This window comes from Drosophila santomea, chromosome 3R, assembly GCF_016746245.2.
Source record: "Drosophila santomea strain STO CAGO 1482 chromosome 3R, Prin_Dsan_1.1, whole genome shotgun sequence".
In the NCBI taxonomy this organism is placed as follows: domain Eukaryota; kingdom Metazoa; phylum Arthropoda; class Insecta; order Diptera; family Drosophilidae; genus Drosophila; species Drosophila santomea.
The window spans coordinates 1,513,268-1,534,890 of NC_053019.2; the positions used below are offsets into that span (position 1 = coordinate 1,513,268).

General features: G+C 41.7%; 2 protein-coding genes across 2 annotated transcripts; one reads left to right on the forward strand and one right to left on the reverse strand.

The window, feature by feature from the left end:
* Positions 1–306: 306 nt before the first annotated feature.
* On the forward strand, positions 307–3,358 carry LOC120453540. The gene is made up of 4 exons (XM_039638290.2): positions 307–519; positions 2,080–2,189; positions 2,621–3,035; positions 3,101–3,358. The coding sequence occupies exons 1-4, from the start codon at positions 456–458 to the stop codon at positions 3,250–3,252; spliced, it is 741 nt and encodes a 246-aa protein (XP_039494224.1). The 5' UTR covers positions 307–455; the 3' UTR covers positions 3,253–3,358.
* Positions 3,359–17,687: 14,329 nt separating this feature from the next.
* On the reverse strand, positions 17,688–21,587 carry LOC120451948. Its single transcript, XM_039635969.1, has 2 exons — positions 18,221–21,587; positions 17,688–18,106 (listed from the first exon to the last, which is right to left on the reverse strand). The coding sequence occupies exons 1-2, from the start codon at positions 19,678–19,680 to the stop codon at positions 17,890–17,892; spliced, it is 1,677 nt and encodes a 558-aa protein (XP_039491903.1). The 5' UTR covers positions 19,681–21,587; the 3' UTR covers positions 17,688–17,889.
* Positions 21,588–21,623: the final 36 nt, after the last annotated feature.

A 21,623-nucleotide genomic window follows, 5' to 3' on the forward strand; every position in this document is an offset into this window, starting at 1 on the left:
CATCGATCGTTTCTGAGCTCTGCCCCTCTGCAGGCGGGGGATTGCGAAAATAGAATTGCCTAATTGCTTTTCTGCCACTCGACAAGTGGGCAAACAAACCAAAATCTTGCACCGAAGTCAAGAAGTCAGTCACCCATGCAGATTCCAGCTATATATAGGTATACCCAGATCGGCAGAGTCTAAGTTCTCTGCCGACGTCGACGACGGAATCGGAGATCGGCTTGGTTTGCATCTCGTTTCTGCGATCTGCGATCTGCGATCTGCGATCTGTGATCTGCAGCTTTGGGGCTTTAAAATCGGCTATTGACCGGCGAGCAGCTCGCAGTTGAAGTTCTCAGCTTCGCGTTGACGGACGTTCGAGCAAGTGGATATCTTTAGTTTCCGACTCCGTTGCGTGTTGATCCGTTGCAGATTGAGATTCATATTCCGGATATTCTTGCCTGTTCTTGAGTGAAATGAATAAAGCGGTGTGCCTAGTATTTGTGATCCAAGCGCTGATGATAGTGCAGGCTGAGAGCCGTAAGTTGTCTCTATTCTCTATTTCTTAGGGATAGAAAAAGATTTCCAGAAAAATAGTTTGAGTTCGTTTAGCAACGAGTAGTATATTACTTAATAGTGCTGTCATGATAGTCATTTTAATGGAAAGGCAATTTTGACTTATTATTATTAGTTTAAAAATGAATGACCAAGTTTTATCTAACGAAGTGCAGTAAATATTTCGAAATAATTACAAATTATTTAAGGCGAATATTTAAAAATGCAAGTTTTAAGGTTAACTGAAAAACGCTATTCGAAGTAGTTTGTTTTCAGCTTTTTATATATGTATGTAATTCGATAATTTCCCTTAGCTTTATGACCAGTCGGTGACCCTTGTCTCTTGAAAAAATCACCATGGTTAACGTAACAAAAATTTGAAAATACTTTTTCCTCAAATTATCTGGTTAAATTTATGTGCCTACCTAATTACCTACCAACTTTATTGCTTGTGTTATAGCGTATTGAACTCAGCTCCAAGATTTTTGTCGACCTAATATATGGCTAAGAGGGCTAAGCTGTCGGTTTGGCAGTCAGCGCATTCAATAACGCGGAATTAGCACTTTCGTTGTCTTTTCACACTTGCTGTGGTGTGTCTGCGAAATGCAATCACATCTTTTGGAATATGTCAAATGTCAAGTTTACCGCCATTCTTACTAATCAAGGCACTCAACGCTAATTGTGTGAGGCGACACTGTTTTGTGGTTTTGTTAGGCAAATGCAAGAAACAAAACGCAGAAAAACCAAAGGGGGACTACAGCCCGGCAGCTCGGCCGATGAGTCTCAAACAAACTTTGCTTCCGCATCGCACTCGAAATGCTGAATACCCAAATGTAAGCACTCAAAATGCGGACTGTGAACCAAATCCATACTTAATTAACGGCTCGTCGTGGCTGTTGGACAGCCTTCAACTTGAAATCTTAATCGCTCCCGCTGCAGTTCGCCTTGCCATCGAATGGCGCTAATGAAACTGCTCAGGTATAAAGTCAGCGTTAATGATAAACCAGCTACAGATAATAGCCGCTGTGGCCACGAATGTGTGTCATGTGCCACAGAATTGCTGCCCCAACAGGTTCTAGACTTGCACTTCTTGGCAGCCTTGCCATTAAAACTGAGCCGAGTCGAGATCTTGATCTTGATTTAGATCTCAATCGTATTTGGAGGCCACTGTGGCATCGCGTTTGCGCTGAGCCCGTCTGCAAAGTCGATGAACTTTACAGGAATTAAATCGGCAAATGGTGTTGATCTTTAGTTTTGTTGGCACTTCTGAGTGCTGTCTTCCGACTGAACCGTAAAACATTAACAAATTAATCAATATTCAATGTTTTTATTTGTTTTCTATCTTTCACTTGAAAATGTAGTAAACGGACCCCCTCCTTACTTGATTACTAACTTTAAGATTGCTACATATATCCGTAAGAAATTTACTTGTGAGTTTTCTGGGGATATATCAAAAAATAACATTCAGGGGTGACTTAAACCCCATAGACAGAATAATTACACCAGCCGGCTGGCAATTAAAAAATGTTCTCTTTATTTTTTCAGCACCCTATATCAAAAAATGTCAAAGGAACGACCCCAAATTGGTGGACTGCTTCATTGGAGCTATTGAACACCTTAAGCCATATTTGGCCAATGGCATTCCTGATATTCAGGTGAGCTGGAGCTAATGATTGAAAACGTGTTTTAAGTTGCATAAGAGCATAGAGCAACTTGAATGAAAGTCACTGTGACTTTCGCACTTGCATAATGAGTGTTATCGCGGGAAAACCCGACGGAAGTGTTTACTCTCTGCACAGTGGCGCAATGAACACAAAATATACTATGAAGGTCATTCGACACATTCATATTCGCATATATATTTATTTTAATATTATATGGGAAGCTTAAAAACTTATACGAGAATAGAAAGCTTACGACAGTAAGAGTGAATCATACCGAAAGCAATGACCGAATCACAATTCACGTACTGCATAATAATCAAAATTAATGATAAATGCACAAACTAGTCAAAAAGACACACAAATTACAACATTTCCATTACCATTAGCATTAGAAATAATACTTTTTTGTTACCCCTTTTTAGCTGCCCTCTGTGGAGCCCTTCAAGATGGACACCCTGGCCTTGCAGTTAACAGAGGGTCCCCAGGGGTATAAGATCACGTTAAAGAACATGGAGGCCTTCGGGGCGAGCAACTTTAAGGTGACATCCCTAAAACTGAGCGAAGGAAGTGAGCCCTTCAAGGCGAAAATCGTAATGCCCAAGCTAAAGATTGAGGCTAAATACACGAGCTCCGGAGTCCTTTTGATCCTGCCAGCCTCCGGAGGGGGAGACTTCCACGCTGACTTCGAAGGTGTGAGTGCCGATCTCACAGGAAAGACATCCATTCACGCTTCCAAGGGCGCAAACTACCTCCACATCGATGCACTTAGTTTGGTTCTGGATGTAAAGGATGTGAAAATGAGCATCTCGGGTGCCTTCAACAACAACCGAATTCTGTGTAGGTGTCCACTTATTGCCCACCTGCCAAAATATAAGATTACAAATTCGCTTCTTATTTCACAGTGGAGGCCACCAATCTGTTTCTACGGGAAAACTCTCAAGTCGTTTTGGAGGCTATGCAGGCTCAATTGCAAAAAAAATTGGCTAGCGAGTTTGGCAAGCTCGCCAACCAGCTCCTGAAAAACGTTCCTGTAGAGCAATTTTACGTGGATTAAGCCTTAATCCTCTAGATGGTAGTTCGTTAGTCTTAGGAATTTTGTATTTAATTCTAAATTACACTCCAATGCTATGAACCAACTATTAAATTGTATATGGTGTAAACTCTGCGCATTTGTATGGGGTAGTAAGGGCCTAGAATACATGTATGTAGAATTGTTAAAGCGAGAATGCTTTTTACACACAAAATATCGATTGGAGATACTTCAATACTTCCAGAAGTCGTATTGAAAATAAGTCATAGTTTCGTATTTTTTGATCAGAGTATACAAAGACATATACGAATACGCAATTCGTTAGTTAATACCAGAAAAAAAGCTATAATTCTAATAAAAATACAAAGCATATACAAATACGAACTTAATTTTTAAGAATCCTTTTCTCTTTAAGGTGATAAACGTGTATTACTTTTTTATATAATGTTATATCTTATTATTAATAAATAATTAATTTAATGATGCAATATTAGGAAAATAATTCAATAATTTTCACTCATTTGTCCAAGAAGTCAGAAGCAAGAAGTTAAAAAACCAATAGCCGTGCTTTTCGAATTCCTCCTGTTCTTCAAAACATAGGTGGCGCTGTACTCAACCACAGCTAGCTGCGGACTAAAACTTGTCTAAAAATGGGAAAGGTGGTGAGATATTATTTTCAGGCATGCTCGGGTAACGGAATTTGTAAGAATTTTACAATTTCGATTTGAAATCGAAAAATAGGTGCTTCGGTTTTCAAATTCGTAAGTATTTTTCTATTTGTAAAACGGTCACTTTTGTCTAGCCGAAATGAAAAGTGAAGTCTCTATCTATATCAAATCAGATCTTATTTACTAAGGGAAAAAATAGTTTACTCAGTGGTCTATTGAAGTTCATTGCAGATTCAGATATTCCAGTTTATTCAAGATCATTCTGAAACTTGGGTACTGACCCCACCTCAGATTTGACAAACAAAATGTTGCCGTCGGCAACAACAATTTACGATTTGGTTAGGGGTCGAAGTACGTCGCAAAAGATAAAAGTACTTATAAAATATAAAAGAATTCATTAATTAATTAAAAGGAGGGCCACACGTGTTCTGCTATGCTATATATGCTATATAATGCTATATAATTGAATTACTTAAATGGTCAAAGTGCGGTTAAAAAGTAATTGCGAACATCGGAATTAAAACTGTGAAAAAGGTGGCAGCTCAAGATTCTACTCAAGCAAAAATTTTGCGAAAACCAGAGCACCTAAAAACAAAATCGTACGATTTGGCCCAAATCGAAATCGAAAAAATCTTACGATTACCGGAGCATGCCTGAATGTCATTTTTGTTTCTATCATTTTTCAAAAACTGTCGCGCGTTATATTTTAATAGGCGTGAGATAGATGGCGTCAAATACAACATTTATCAGGGCTGCATCAACGAAATACGCCATAGATGGCGTTGAATCGGGCCTGGATAATTATAACTTTTTGTACTTGGAATAATACTGGTTGAGCGTGACAACACTGTTTGGTTTTGATTTTGGTTAAAGACTCGGGTTAACTGCTTTGATAACCATAGATGGCGTGAAGCAAAAAACAAATTATGACTGTAATGTAATTGACATTGTCATCGAAATTTATTTTACATAAATTTTGAACGATCCTGACCGTAAAATTACCATTTAAAGCTGTTTAGATTATCTATCAGTATCTCGGATTAAAAAACGTCTTGCAAAAAGGCACTAACATTTATCTGCTACAAGTGAAAGTATAACTAAACGCCTTATTTGTAAAGTAAGAAGGTACTATATTCGTTTAAATATATTTAGCGAGTAGAAGGAATCACATCCGTATCCTTGATCACGATTACAAGCCCAGCCAATCTGGTTGACTGATTAAAAAAACAGATTCAAATGCTGTGCACGTAGCACATGATTTAGAAATGTAGGGGATAATATGGATAATTAAATAAAAATAATATATTTTCGGCGCGAAACTGCCTTTTCAGTCTACTACAGGAAACAATTCGTCAAAATAGCTAAATACTTAATATAATTATGATAATTTGAAAAGTACATTTTATACCCGCTACTTGAAGAGTCATTTCAACTCGACTAGTATAGTATTACAAGTATATGTATATAGACAGATTTAGATTGCTATCATAACATTAAACAAAAGAAACCGCTTTACCCGATTAGGAAAGGAATACTGGGACACGCCGTTCGATTCCTGTAGACATTACTATCAGGCTTTGCAGGATAATTTTGGTTTGCAGATTTATTTGCCAGCCGACAGGATGTGGCCATGAAACTTAGGCACTGCTGTAAGCTCTAGATTGCAATTGCTGTTGCTAGCACCTCTGATTTTCACCATTGAGCTGAAAGCGGATAAATCCGCTACGCTTAACACTTCCTTATTGTTGATAAATTTTATGAAAATAACAGTGAACGAAACCAAGAGATGTAAGGTACTTAATTTCATAGCATACTTGTCTGCTATTTCGGCAAATGTTTTGAATTTCCCTTGTATATTCATTGCGCCTAAACGTGTACTTCTCCCCACTTTTTTTTAAAGATAGTCGCATTACTCAATCAATGCAGTTCTTTCCTAAGCAGTGGAAAATGGCATCCATTCTTATGATACATAAGCCTGGTAAACCTGAAGAGGATCCCGAATCGTATCGGCCCATAAGTCTCTTGTCTTCGCTATCCAAGATATGGGAAAGGCTGATTGCCAACAGACTAGGTGACTTTATTAAGGAGCGCCGTATCCTCCCAGATCACCAGTTTGGATTTCGACAGGGACACAGCACTGTGGAGCAGGTTCACAGATTGGCTAAGCACATTCTACAGGCGTTTGATGACTTGGAATACTGCAACGCTGTATTCATTGACATGCAGCAAGCATTTGACAGAGTCTGGCATATCGGCCTACTCTACAAAATAAAAAAGCTGCTTCCAGCAGCATACTATGGCGTCCTGAAATCTTACCTGGAAGATAGGAAGTTCATGGTCAGGGTCAGAAGCACCTACTCGACCCCTTGCTACATGAGAGCTGGAGTTCCGCAGGGCAGCGTCCTTGGCCCGCTGCTCCACTCAATTTTCACCGCGGATTTGCCTTGCCCAAATATGCACCATATGGAAGATTCCAGGAAGGCCCTACTCGCCACTTACGCTGACGATATCGCATTATTGTATAACTCCAGTTCTTGCACTGAGGCAGCACGTGGCCTCAAAAGTATCTCAATACTTTGTCTGCATGGTGCAAAAGATGGAACTTAAAGGTGAATCCACATAAGACCATCAGATCTGGGGTATTGCTGCAAAATCCAACTATAAACGCATAGAGGTCTTGCAAAATCGTGCAATGCGTGCCATCACCAACTGCCCATACTACGTACGTGGCTCAACCCTTTATCGGGACCTGAATCTGCATACAGTAGAAGAGCAGATCTCAAGGCACACAAGCAGATACAGTGATAGGCTTAAAACACACCACAGCATGCTGGCAAGACGCCTACTCCCTGCCAGGCCTCTAAGAAGGCTTAAAAGAAAGGGCTTTGCCAAAACAATTGGACAGCCTTAAAGACCCCCTCGATGCTTGAGATTTTGTTGTTAGTCCTCCCGCGATAAGTGAGAGGTTTGGTTATATTATTTATATGTTAAATTGCAATGTTATGGTACTAGTACTGCATGTACGGATTCGGCGCTTTAATAAAACTAAATAAATAAAAAAAACTCAATCAATACGGGTTTTTCGATTTTATATTTGTGTTTAAACTTTACGTATACTCAGGTTTGATTAAATCGATCGAATAAGCCTTTATTTATCTTTGAATACGAGAAAATCGATGATTTCATCCTAATAAAAGGTGATGTGGGAAGCTACGAAGGCATTCGCCTTAAATTGAACTTTTTAAAAGCTCGCGGTGAATTATATTATATTTCCTTTTTGAGAAGAAGAGTGTCCATTACAGGAGACCTTTCGTAGTGGAGTCTTTCGCTTTCACACTTCTTATAGACACTATTTTATGAAAACACAAGTGCAATTGCAATTTGACAAAACCCGAGCCTTTTCTGACTGACAGCTTTTAACGGGGCGCCAAGAAATCAGTGCGAGATGGAAACCAGCTCCTAATGTCCGCTTGCATCTGCCGCTAAAGGGAAAACTGTCTGGCGACGGAAGGAAGTACAGATCTAAGTGAATTTTCGTGTTGACACTTTCAAACACTGAGCGCTGAGCAAAAGTTAATATGCTCGTGTACGGCACTCAAGTATTTAAACATTTGCCTGCTAGTAATTCGAGCCGCATGCAAGTGCAGATACGCGCATCTGAGAAAATGCCTTTGAATCTCCGTATCTGGGCGATGTACAACGTCCTGGGAGATGGCATGTTCGGCATGCGTGCTTGTTTGTATCTTTAAGATACTTTTGCTGTTCGTCCGCAGACGCTGCGCTCCGCACACACTTTATTTATTGTATATACCATTTCGTGACTTTGTTGTTTATTTTTCCTCGCATTTTGATGCACCACTCGTTCGACACACATAATGGATGTCTGCGCCAGTCAGCCGTTAGTTACACAGAAAAATAAAGTCTAGATAAAATATTTATAGTATATTGAAATATCATTGTATACCTGCAATGCCACGATTAGACACAAATTAGAATTTAGCGGAGGTACTTGTATTATACTAGTTTACAGAAATTTGTAAGAAGGCCAGGAAAATATGCAAGAAACTTCAGTTTCCAGCACTTTGTGCCCGGACTGCCTACTACTAATTTGTGTTAGGCACTTGGTTGTATCGCTTTTTGAAGTCTTCGCGCTGTTCATGATAGAGCCAGCCTAAAAAAACACTGAACGCATCTTTGGTTTGTGTAAATACTCCGGTGCAGCAAAAGCCGAATACCGAGGACCGAGGACAAAACCCCTGGGAAGGCAAAAATAAACAAGAAAGATCGCTATTGCTGATTGCCTCGACTATCAGATACCCGTCACCTAGCTAACGGGTGTGCGAGAGAGCCATTTTAATTTTTTGTTGGCATATCGATTGAAATGGGTAAAAGTTCGATAAAAATGTGCAGAAACAAAACGAAACATTTTTCAACAGGGGTTATCACATTTTTCGGCAGGAAACAAATTCAAAACATTTATAAAAGTAATGGTTGTCACAGACGGACGGACATTTCGATATGGCAAGACCTACTTCATGGGGTAGGAAACGATTCCTCCAACTTTTCAACTACATTTTTTCGAATCAAATATACCTTTGTACTCTACGACTAAAGGGTATAAAAAAAGAGCGCGCAATGATGCTCGATTGTTTTCTTTATAAACAGAAAACTTAATGATGTTGATTTAGTAGAACAGACAACCCCGATCGCCTCTCTGTCGCCTGGTATTTTTATAATATGTATGGCACAATATGATTGGGTGTTTGTGCTCTGCGCTCAACACTTTACAAATTTTGCCCGGCCAAAGTAAACTTCAGCGGCACCGAGCTTGGTCTCCAATCCCCAGCACCAATCCCCAGCACCAATCCCCAGCTCCCCACACCCCATCACGATGTTCTTCTTCAGTCAACATGATTTGCAAGATACACAAATCCATTCAGCGCCGACGAAAGCCTAAGCCGAAGCCAAAGCCAATGCCAAGCCGGTGACGAAGACCACGACTTCGTTCTGGCCCGCTTGTCTGCTTCATTAACACGTCTTTAGAGTCAGGCTGCGATTCTCGGATCTCTGTACATGTACATATGTATACCCTGTCTTATCGGTGCTTGCAAAAAATATGCACGACCCTCTTAGAGTTTGTGACAAGCCATTTGGGCTACGTTAAACGAATCTCAATTGGTTCTCTGTGAGAATGCTAGTAATTTCTAACCAGTTTTATGAAGTTCGTCATGATATCCCCATTTTCAGAAAAAGCATTTGGGACTTTAATCAGATCTAGTTATTTCTGTTTATTAGTTTGGCAACTACTTAGTTTTATGTAATATATATGACCCACGATAGAACACGGTATGTGTAAGACGTTCTCCAAGTTCCTGCAATACCTTGTAGATTTCAGATGTAGATTTCAGGTGTAAATTGTTTTCCCCCTCTCCCGCCAGCATCCTTAACCGCACCATTGTTGTCGAGTGACTCTGTATGCGTATCTGTGTATGAGTATCTGTGTCCCTGCTCTTCTTTGGGAGGGTGCACTTGGTGCTCTGCGTGTCCCAACACAAGGGAGAAGCGAGAATTTCGTGCTGCGACCGCAATTAGTTGAACCGCACTAAAAAATGATTAGTACGCACTCGTCCACCTCCTCCCATTAATTCCTACCTCAGATGTCGACATTTTTTGCCAAGCAAAGGCTCGGCAACAATATTGCCCACGTAGACAGATCGCCACTTGAAAAATGCCGTAAAGCCCTTGGAAAAATGGCACTGTGCTAACGACGAAAAGTAGAAAACAGGAACGGGTTTGATGAAAAGGAAAACCCGTTTTCTGCGTTATTGTCGCTTCGAAAATTGTTATTTTGTTCACAAAAAAATAAAATATATTAATATTAAATATCAAATAACAACTGTCATCCGAAGCGTAATTCCTTGTTCATAAATTAAAGATTTACAGTAAATAATAAATTTATTCTTTTCTATTAAATTATATTTATTTCGTATATATTTCCCATCAAAAATATATTGGTTATCGTAAAGACACTTATACTTTATATGTACCGAAGGATTATTAATTAAGGGAACCCTTTTTTTTATGTATTGTTTGTATTGAGCTGTGTACGTTATGTAAACATAAGTTGGCTCATATAGACCCAATGAATAAGGTGCACTGTTAAACAAGCGATCGTCATCTGTTTTTAAAATTGCAAGCGAAATTTTTTCACTGCAAGCATGCAGGCTCAAGACTGAAAACTTCTTGAAAACAATGGCTCGTCCTGTGGCGATCGTCCCTCACCCAGCCACGTCAGGGGCTCGGAAATAATTTCGCACACCCGGGAAGGCCGACAAATTCCAGCACTTGCATTTGCCTGAATTTGCCTGAAATGCCAGTCTTTATGCCAGCAAGTTTGCCTTGGCCACCTTTTGTTGGCAGCCAGAGGCCGCCTGCGAGTGACATTAGTCGTGCAATAAGCAGACAGGCCCCAGTGACACATGTTTCCCAGCCGAGGTCCGTGACTGCTCCTGCTCCTGCCTCTGTTCCTTTTCTTTTCTTTTCTTTTCTTTTCTTTTCTTTTCTTTTCCCGTTCCTTTTCCTTTTCTAGATTGTTTGAGTTTCCCTTACTTTGTGGAAAGCTGCAAGTTTCCCAGCTTGGCATGCCAGACACGTTGACAAAAGACGACAACGTTGCCAGCGACGACATAGACGAACTTATGCTAATCAGCTTCGATGCCCTGGAAGTCAGTCCTTCTGGATTTTGGCCAAGAGGGTTGCTTGGCCGCCAGTGGTAAACTGGGGCATGAAAAATGAATTTGATTGTCGGGCCTGGCGAGATTACACAGACAACCCTGCTCACCTACAACCGAAGGGGTTGGGATTATTTGGCATACAATTTCGGTTCCGGTACAGCGCAATTACCAGTATAGGAGTACATCATGAAGGCAACAAATTAACGGTTTGCCACGCAAGATAAAGATAAACTTGCAATTAAATAGCGAAACATTCTGTCATTTTACTACATAGTTGTGGGACAGGTAAAGGGATATTTTCAGATTTTACTACTATAATTTATAATGTATTATTGAACGTGAATTTCTGATAAACTTGATCAAATCTCTTTTATACCTGTTACTCGTAGAGTAGAAGATGTTGCATCGCCCAAAACGACCACGCCCACAATTAGTAATTTTTTTTTCATTTAATTATTTTTCTTGTCAGTTTCTATCAGTACGAACACTCCAACGCCCTCAAGTCTAAATCTGACACTTTTGCACTTTTGAAAAATGTATACTAGATTTGTTTAACAGTTGGTAACAGGCAGAAAGAAGCGTTTCGGACCATATAATGTATATACATATATTCTTAATCAGGATCAATAGGCGAGCCGATCTGTCCGTATGAACGTCGAGATCTCAGAAACTGTTTTGATGTTTTGATATTATTCAATATGCCAAGCTTTAATATTAGTCGGTGGCTTATTATATCAAATCGTTACAAGATGGTAAGGTAATATACTACGCTGCTTACTCGACTGACACTGCTGTGTGCTTAGAGATGTTACTAATTTGGGCGCGCTACTATGAACATACACAACACAACACTCCGAAGCAGCTGGAGAATATGGCTGGTCAGGGTCAGGTTCTTCGTGGTCCTCGATTATGTTCGCTTTGTCACTGCACTGTAATGCCGTCTTTCGGCTGCGAAGTTGGTCATAATGGCGTTTGATTATGCAATGGTCGAGCAAACGAACATTGTATGAAATGGCTCGCGACCCATCCTTCAAACCACTTGGGACCTGTAGCATAGTTTCTGATCCACACTGGGCTGCCTGCAATATAAATCTTATCATTAACACCGTCTCTGATTTGTGCATATGTTATTTCGGTGGGTTGAATCTTGTCCAAATAGGTTTTTAGTTCTCGATTCAGCAGTAATTCAGACGGTGAATGGTTGGTGGTCGCGTGCGGCGTTTTATGCTGATAGAACAAGTATCTGGCTGAGTTCAGGTTGATGTCTGCACTACGGTCAAACTTCTTTAGAAAGTTTTTGGTGCTCTGGTCCATTTCTTCGGCTTGACAGTTTGTAGTCAGCTCAGGTCTAGTCAGGTTGTTTTCCATGAACAATTTGAATTCCTCCGATGTGAACGACGTGCCATTATCGGAAACAAGTTCGTCGGTAAGCCGTGTGTGTCAAATAGTTGAAGAAGAACCTTAATTGCGCCGTGCGCAGATGTTGAGGGGACTACTGTAACCTCGAGCCATTTAGAGTATGAGTCGACGACCGAAAAGAAATTTCTACCCTGAAAGGGTCCATCAAAGTCCACGTGTAAACGCGACCAGGGACGATTCCCAATGATTCCCAATATTGCCGCCTGTGGTGGCTGATTCCTGTTTTCCTGACATGCTATAAAGTTCTTTACAGATGACGCGATTATAGCATCGATGTTGGGCCACCAAAATTACAATCCCGTGCCAATGTGCGCAGTGCGTAATTGTAATTGTTTGCGTGCTAGAGCCTTCATTTTCTCAATTCCTGGGTGAGCTGAATGTAGCGCTTCTAAGATGGATGACCTCGCTCTTGGATATATAACTGCTGTGTACTCTTCTGTTGGTATATAGTCTTTTACCAAGCTCCTGTTCAGATTTTCCCAAGATCATGATATCATCGAAAAATAAAAATACGCCAGGTATTCCCAGCAGTATGTTTCTCAATGCAGCTTTGAAAAATTCCTGCTGCTGATGCAATACCAAATTGTAGCCTGTTTACCTTAAATGCCCCCATGTGTGTGATGATCGTTTGAAGATTTGCTGAGTGCTCGTCTACAACAACCTGCTGGTTTGCTTGGGCATGGTCGATCGATCAAGCCTCCTTCGATTGATGCTAGCAATGTAATGACAGCTGGAATTTGATGGCAATGCGGCTTAATTGCTTTGTATAGTGTTGATTTGTAATCCCCGCAAATGCGGACAAAACCATCCTTTGGATAACTAGTACAATTGGTGTTGCCCATTCCGAATACTCAACTCAACACCCTATCAAGTTTGAGCCGCCACCTGTGACAGTAAGCAGTGTCAGATTTGCGATATGTTTTTGATTGTAGCAAATAGAAACATCGATGACTCCCTTCACTGGAATTGGATTCTTCTGGAAGTCGTTCAAATCCAAATCGCTTCTATTAAGGTCTGCCCTTCCGTTGGGCCAGATGTAGTGGAAAGTTGTTTCCTTCATAATAGTCACAGGGGACCTTAAATCTACCTCCAAAGAACAGGTGCGGCCGTTGATAATGATGGATATTTGGTTTGTCAACGGCAGTTACCATGAATGCGAATTCCTTAGGAGACGATCTGCGTGGCTTAACCCATTGGCCTGCGCCTGTAGAATGAACCGTACTTACGTTGTCCCTTGGCGATCCCGCACGGCGACAGACGCGTTGTGGATGGCCTTTTATGCCGCATGAGTGGCAAACAGTCTCGAGGTGAGGGCACTCTTTCCTTACGTTTTGACCGCCGCAACTGGCGCTTTCTTGTCGATTAGTCCTGCGACCGTGTCAGTATTGGTTGATATTCCATGTTCTATACGCTTTCGTTATGCTGCGATTCGTCTGATTTCTTCATCGCCGCAGCACTTGCCGCTGCTGCTTCGCTGGCGATGGCACAGTCCAAGACCCTCTTTAGGGTGAGTGTAGATTCTCTGTAGATTTTTATCATTTCACCATTCGGTCCAACGCAGCTCCAAAATTACAATCCCGTGCCCATGTGCGCAGTGCTGCCATGTAATTGATTGCGGACTCGCCTGTCTGCTGATCACGCTTATAAAAATGGTAGAATGCGGTAACTTCGGAGGGGCGTGGGGAGAAATGATCTGTCAGCCATTTTTGAATTTCGCCTAGCTCCAGCTCACTCACTCTAGTTGGTAAACAAGTTATAAGTCATAAATCAACGTGCCGCCTTTTTTCGCTATTCGTCCTTAACGTCGTTTGCCAGCAAGAACAAGTTGAAACGCTCTAATGTCTCTTTGTCTGGACACGCCAAGTCAAAAGTTTCGAAACTTCCAAGTCCAGCCGTTGTGTGTTTTTGATTTCAGCTTACTGTTTTCCCATGTGACAATTGCTCAGAATTGTGAGCGTCTATATTAAATATGCCAATCTTTGATATTAGTCGGTGGTTTATTATATTAAATCGTTACAAAAACTGTCAGTGTTGAAGTCTCTCCTTCACACTTACAATAGCTGAGGAACGGGTATCAGATTGTCGGTGAACTCGACTATAGCGTTGAAACATCTAGGAGCAGCTCTATACCAAATACCAAATTAACAACTCTTCCTGTGCTATATCTTAGACACCCTCGTGACCCTCGACGCCTGTCCCATGTGATGGCCGCATTTGCCTGTTGACTGGCAAATTATAATGAAGGCTGGTGGGTGGATTAGCGGCCGGGAGCGCAGCGGATTTGCAGCCCTACTACAATAGTTGCCTCGCAACTCGGCCGTCAAATCCACTCCGAGCACACTTCACGCACCAATTAAGTTCAATTTTCGATAGAATAACAAAGCGCACTCTGCATTTCCCGATCCATCGCATCGGATTCCATCTGGGAATTTTGCTGCCCCTGGTGCGCATGGAAATTGACATCATTTGCTGTTAAAAATATGTCGAGGGTGCTGCGCTCGCTATTACGTGTGTGCCTATCCGATTCGCATTGGAGTTGGGGTAGGGATCCGGATGGGCGGGCATGGGGTAATCCCGGCAGTGAGGACTGCTTATGACGAAGAGCCAGCGGGCGGCATTATAAGCACATTAAATTCTGAAGGCGCAGTTGGGGCATGTCTGAAATGTTGACGACTCTCGGGCGGCGGGTCGCAAGTGGCTTTTATGCGCATGTATTAATATTGAATACCATTAGGGGCACTCGAACGCACTCCCCACCCTTATCCGTATTCCTGCGAACGTGAGGTTCTGCCCTCGGGTCGATTCCCGAACTGTCAGCCAGCTCAAAGTCAAATCAATCCGGGAGGGGTGGGCAAACTTGAAAGTCTGCGTCTGGACTCAATGCGGTCGCCTTTGGACTGCGTTTAGTGGCATAATTTTTATTTTTATGGTGCAGTATATTGGCAGCCCTTCCAAATGCCCTATACTAGCCCACACTGAGGAAAATTTTAGTGCACTTTAAGGGGTATGTATTATTTAAGATATGTAGTTGCCCAACCGTAGCCGATCGAGAAAATGTTTTTATTATACCCGTTACCCGTAGAGTAAAAGGGTACACTAGATTCGTTGAAGAGTATGTAACAGACACACCCACTCTAACGCCCACAAACCGCCCATTCCCGGAGATGTAGCGGCAGCACAAGTTTGTTTCACAACGTTGCCACGCCCATTATTGGTCAATAACCGCAAAATGTTGAAATTTTTCTGATTGGTTTTTAATTAATGTACTTTTTGCCTTTAGAATTAGAATTGGCTTAGATGGATTTGCGTTTACCTGCAACACATTAAATTACATTTCATATCAAAGTTTTGTCTGATCATTGCTAGTTTCTCTCAGTGAAGGTGTAAGGCGAGCCGGTATGGTAAGAAGTTCCCTTTCAAGTGCGGCCCTGCACAATGTGTTTTTTATGGGCTTCAGGGGCCCCGTTTTATGTTTCATCTTTTCAGGGCACCTCTTAAGCAGCCCGTCCTCATGCGCCGAGTACTTTTCTGGCCTTTGTCATTAATGCCAGTTTTTCCCGTCGCGCCCCATAACTGCTACATTTTGTGTGCTGTTTCTGCTCGGGCTCATTAGTCGCAACTGAAATCTACTCAGTCGAGCCGAACTGAGCTGAGTTGCGATGAAGGCTCAAGGATACGGATGCGAGAGAGTCTGATTTGGGGCTGAATAGATTTGTGTGCGGATTTCATATTCATAAGGCGCATTTGCTCATCGGACTAATTAAACTTTTGCCGCCGTTTCTGGGAACCATCCAACTGTTTAAACATTCCCCAGGCAGACAGACCACACTTCATGAATGGCTAATTAGTTGCTGGGAGACAAAACCGACTCCAGCATCGCATCGGGAAATTGCCTAATCATGATTTTGGCATAATTTTTAAAAGCTTCTCCGCTCGCCAAACGTAGTTGAAAGGCTTTCAACCCTTGTAGGCCTCGAAATGGAAATGGTTTCCGTCCGAGGAAATTCTTTGTCTGCCCATCAAAGTCGTGTGGCATTATTATTATTAATCAGAATCCCTGTTTCGAGCCCAGCTTAAGCTGATTCCGATCCGTAACCGAATCAGACAGGCTGCTGAATTTACAAAAATTAATTTATGACACGCCGCGGCACATTTTCCATTTTTCGAGCGCATACAAAACGTGACATGATTTGTATCTGCACCCAAACTGCTTATCCGCCCTCCCCTCGTACATATTATTTTTAATCCATTAAACAAATGCCACGTTACGAGGCCGTCGCTTCGTTTTCGTTTTCGTTATCGGCAAGGAAATGGAAAATGGGAAACGGGCAGAAGGGTCTATGATTTTCTCGCCCGTGTCATGGGGCTTTCCTGCGAGGGTAGATACACTCGTATCTGTCTGGAGCAACGCCTTCGCTTCGCGTCATGCAGTCGGAGATTGTTTCTAGTTTTCCCTGTATTCCTCTCTTTCCTCACTTCACGCTGATGCAAAGGTAGGAACGGCCTAATGGCATTTGCGGCAAATCATTAATATCAATTGGGACAGATACTCGCACAGTATCGATCCATCTGCCCACATGTAGGATTGTCCAGATGCATTCGGCTGTGACTCCGTCTAGGGCTTCCCTCGTCTCGCACTTATGATATTAGCACAATCCAGGAATGCGGGTCTCTTTTTTCTGCCACCAGTGAAGTAAAGGTATTTACGTACAATGATCTAATCGCCTAACGAATTAGGTTTCATCGGCAATCTGACAATTAGGCCATTGCATGAAGGCATAGACCATTTCGCTGACACAAGTGGTGTCGTCTATGTTGGACTATTTTTCATTTATTACACATCATTCAACTTTTCATTTTATATGCATTATCATATAAGGGATTGAAGATATTCTGAGTTTTCCCCTCTGACATCAACACATTTTCCTCGGATTTAAAGCTTATAACGATTTACAGCTCAGTGACCAAGGAAAGCAGGAGCACAAAGCTAGTCTGCGGCACTTCCTTCCCTTTGCCTGCTCCCCCGCCCCATTAGACCTCAACCCACCCTCCCCGGAGCGAGAAAATTCAGGCGAACAAAGCAATTTTGTGGAATTACAAGAGCGTCTCTAATTGTTAAGTAAGCATAATGTGTGCAACATATGGCCGAGAGACTTGGCCGGACTTTTACAGGGCACCCGACTCCCTCCTCCCTTTCGGTTCTCGGGATGGGATATGCCTGGGAAACTAAGGCAGCCACAGCCTGCAGGGCACCAAAAAACAGATATCCAAACTGAAACGAGGGGCACTAATAATGTGGCAAAGCGGTCGCAAAAAAGGTCTCTGCGCTTGTGTGTGTATTAAGTCACATGTCAGCCGTAAAAAGCGATTGCAAAAATATTTTATTGAGCATGTGGCACGTCAAGATGTGGCAGTTCAGATGGCGTTTTGCGCCCCCCTCGCCAACTGGAGCTCATTAAAGCCAAATAAAAGCATTGAACAAGTGGCCCAGTTCTGTAACAAGATTTAGAGCAGAACAAGCTAGTATAATTGGGTACGTCATCAGGCCGCACTTTTAGATACCTACATATATCTCTGTTTAAACTCCGTTAACTTTTCGATTTTATTGGAACGTAATTTGATACCTCTAGCAGGGATTTTAGTTGTATCTGCTGAAATACTTTGAATATGAATATGATTACTTATAAATAATCTTATGAATAATCAGTGGATTATTTCTCCACAGTTTCTTGCAGGGGGCCTGGTTTCTCGAAAGCAAAGGAAATGTGCTGAATTCTCGGTGTCGTATGCATATCTATAACTATAACTGTATATTGTACACGTCTGTGAATAAAATATTTCTACGGAAGTTCCTCGTACAGCTCACAGCTCTCGTACACGTTGCAATTTCTTGCCGGAAGTGGTAAGGGATAATCGCTGGAGGGCGGAACAGAAGGAGCCCTATCCCTAGGTGGGCTAATATACTTGTTCGACTCCGTGGGGCGGTGATTCGCTTGCTCCAGGTAACGGTGATAGGCAGTGACATATTCGTTATTGTCGATAGTCGCAATCGGACGTCTGGGGAAGAGGGAGAGATGAGTGGTTTAAAAATCAGTTTTGTTTAGTAGAGAGGAGCTATTTTTAAAAGACGTATATATGTGCTGCCACTTATGGGCTCTATTGAATACCTACTCCACTTGCTCATACGGGTCCTTTTCGAATCTTCGTTGAATCAGCCCCATCGTGTTCGACTCACGCCGCTTACTGCCGCGCAACCAGGATGGCTTCAGTCGCAGGGTCCCGAAGACGATGAGCATCCCGAGGAAACTGCCGATGAAGAGAAGACCAACTCCTAATCCAATAACCAGTCCGCTGTGGTCCTCGAACCAGGAGACCTGTGCGGAGATCACACATCTCATTCTCTGGTGAGAACAACAGTTTGATTGGGAGGTAAAATTCTCGCCTAATATCACACAGAAAAATGTGGGTGTGGAGCAATCCGATTCGCAGATCTCCACCAGTAAGCCGTCCTGGCACGACGAACTTTCTGGATCTGCAGTTGCAACCGAATCGGTGGATATTCTTGAGCATACCAGATCCTGGCAAAATTCCTCTTCGCAATTTGACGATGGTGTTGTTGATACCGTTGATTCTGCAGTATATAATTCCTCCGTGGATGTAGTGTATGATGTTACACTTTCTGTTGAGGTGGATGATGGTGGTAAAATTTCTTTGGATGTATGTATAGTTTCTGTTGTGGTGGTGCCTACTACTTCTGGAGCCATTGCCCCTTTAGCCAGGTTAGTATATATATCCAGAGCGTTTTTCGTTGTCTCAGGATAATACCCGAATACGTCCAATTGATATTCATAGTTTTCTGTCTTCCGAGTTACGCCCAAGTCCGAGTGATGCAAAAATTTATGTGTTGGTTTCAGGATTTCCCACTCGATGTGGTCCAACCCACAGTTCTTTAGAATAAGTTGCTCCAAGGAGGGAAGATTGTTGAAATACTCTTTAATAAGGCTTTTGTCTAAGTGTGTCCCACTCAGATCTAAATATTTCAACTGGGTGAAGTTCCGGGATCCCAAAAAGTCGCACACTGAATACGTTATTTTAGCGGCTAATGACTGGTGTATTTCCGCACTGATTAACGATTCAGCCACAGCTGAGAGGAATCCAAGTGGCCTAAAGTTATTATTTTTATTGACTAGAGTAAAGTTCTGAAGCTTTTGAAGACCTTGGAGGGCAGATTCAGTTAAATTTTCCAATTGCACATTTATGAGCTGCAGGCTTGATATGTTTACCGTGCTTTCTTGGTCAAAAGCACCATCGTTGATATGAACTATAGTGGAGTTTTCGATGAAAAGGCTTTGCAATGCAAATCTTCCATAGAAAAAGCTCTGGTAAAGTGTGTTATTTTCGAATCCATAGTTAGATATAAATAGCGATGTGTCACATCCATTTCCCAGATGTTTCGAATCCTCATCGTTATCGGAGAAATCCACATTGACCAGGATCAGCAGAAGCGCAAAGGAGAAAACCGCCGGCAGGATGATATATTTTAGCCATCGCATCCGACGAGGCTGGTACAGCCGTTCCGGTTTCTTTGTCTTTTCCTCAAAGACCAAATCAAAGGACTTGGACTTGAACATACTATTGGTGTATATTTTCAGAGGTGTGGAGTGCTCGCACCTGCCGTGCCGAAATCAAACTGACTGCCATTTGCATAATTTCATTAGGCGAATTAGTTCCCCCTATTATCTGATAATGCTTTATTCCCCAGTGATAAGATTGTCATTGATATAAACTAAAGTCGGATAAGCGCTATGTGCACCGTTTTCCAAACATAGAGTCATAGATGTGGCTTGCTGTCGTAATTCTAGTTGCTAATTAAATCGAATAATTATACATTAAAGTTTTCATAAACGCATTAAATTAAGAAACATAATAATATAATGTTTGATATCGTAAGTCTAGTTAGTTGAGATCCACCAATTAAATCAAAAATAATACATTCTAGTTCAACTATCTGTGTCAATAATAAGACATTAAATTGACATTGACTGAATATTGCCATTATAAAAGGGTTGAACGAAAAGTTACACATTTGAAGATTTTTCTGTTCCTTCTAAATATGGGTTCAATCAGTTCACATGTACTTTTATTTCGAGTGTGAAGCCCATCAAGCCCATCACCTTGACGGCATATTCAGCGACTTGTATTCAAATGTATCCGATGGACTTGAATTGGGAACCCTTCCATTTGAAGCATTTCGTATTCGGCATTTAACTTGTCGTTAGGGTAAATTTATAAGCATCAGAAACGCTAGCGTAAGCAGATGTCTACTTTTCCCCTCATTCCCCGTCAACTCCCATTCCCAGATCCACCCCCATACCAATCTCGGTTTCCCTGTTCCGGCATCGACATCACCATCGTAGTCGACGGAGGACAGAGGACGGAGGGCGGCAGGGTCTGGTTTGGCCACGCTGTATTGTCTCCCCTCGACGGCGTTTGTTGGGCGGCGACGCCGACTGCATTTCATTGAGCGTAATTCCGTTGCTAATGATTTTTGGCACACGTAGCGCTACTTTCGAAATTAATGCGCTATAAAACAGCAGCGTTAGACCGACCAAGACACAAGACTGGCCTGCCAGCCGACGCAGAATTTAATGAAACTCTTGTTTCAATTGCTATTGCACAGTTGGGGTACACGGAAAACAAAGAGTTTAAGACACATTGTTCTGAACAGACTTTTTAGATATACCGGCCAATGATATACTTAAGTATTGCCATATAATTGTACTGTACAAATATAAGTTATGGAGTGACCTAAAATCTTCCCTGATACAGTTGAAATACAACATTATTAGGTCAAGTTACCCGTTTCTCGTAGAATAAAAATATCAGGAAAAATAGTATCCAGGATTCGTTCAAAAACACTGATCAGGTGGAAGAAGGCGTTTCCAACCCTTTAAAATCTATATTTTCTATCTATTATTCTTGATCAGGATCATTGTCATCATCAGTCAATGTATCCGTCTTTCCGCCCGTTTAATTTATCTGAATAAAATACCAAATTTGAGATGTATGTGGTTATATTTTTTCTGTGCATCACTAACATCCCTTTTCAACAGGAACTTTGCCACGTTTTCCCTTACTGATAACGGAACTTACTATACATGCGTTCGAATTTCGTGGGTTGAGTTTGGTGCTCTGCGTTTACTTTCGCGGTTTTGTTTTGCTCTGCATATATTTCCATATTATTATCCCTGATTATGGCATCGTCCTCGTCTGCATTCGGTTCCCTGTAGTTTTATCCAAATCCAAATACAACTACACACTTCGACGATGATGTTTCTGTTTGAGAATAATCTAAATCGGCATTCAGTTATGTATTCAGTTCTAGCTTTCATCACAACTTAACAAAACTTAGCGGTTCCACTTCAACGAACCCACCGATGCATATAATATGCACAGATGATACGTATGCATTAATATGAACCACAATTCCCTCGCCCAAAACGTGCCTCAGATAAAAAATATTAATTTTAAATGCTGATGCAGATCAACTGATGTCAAAGACTTTTTGTAGTAG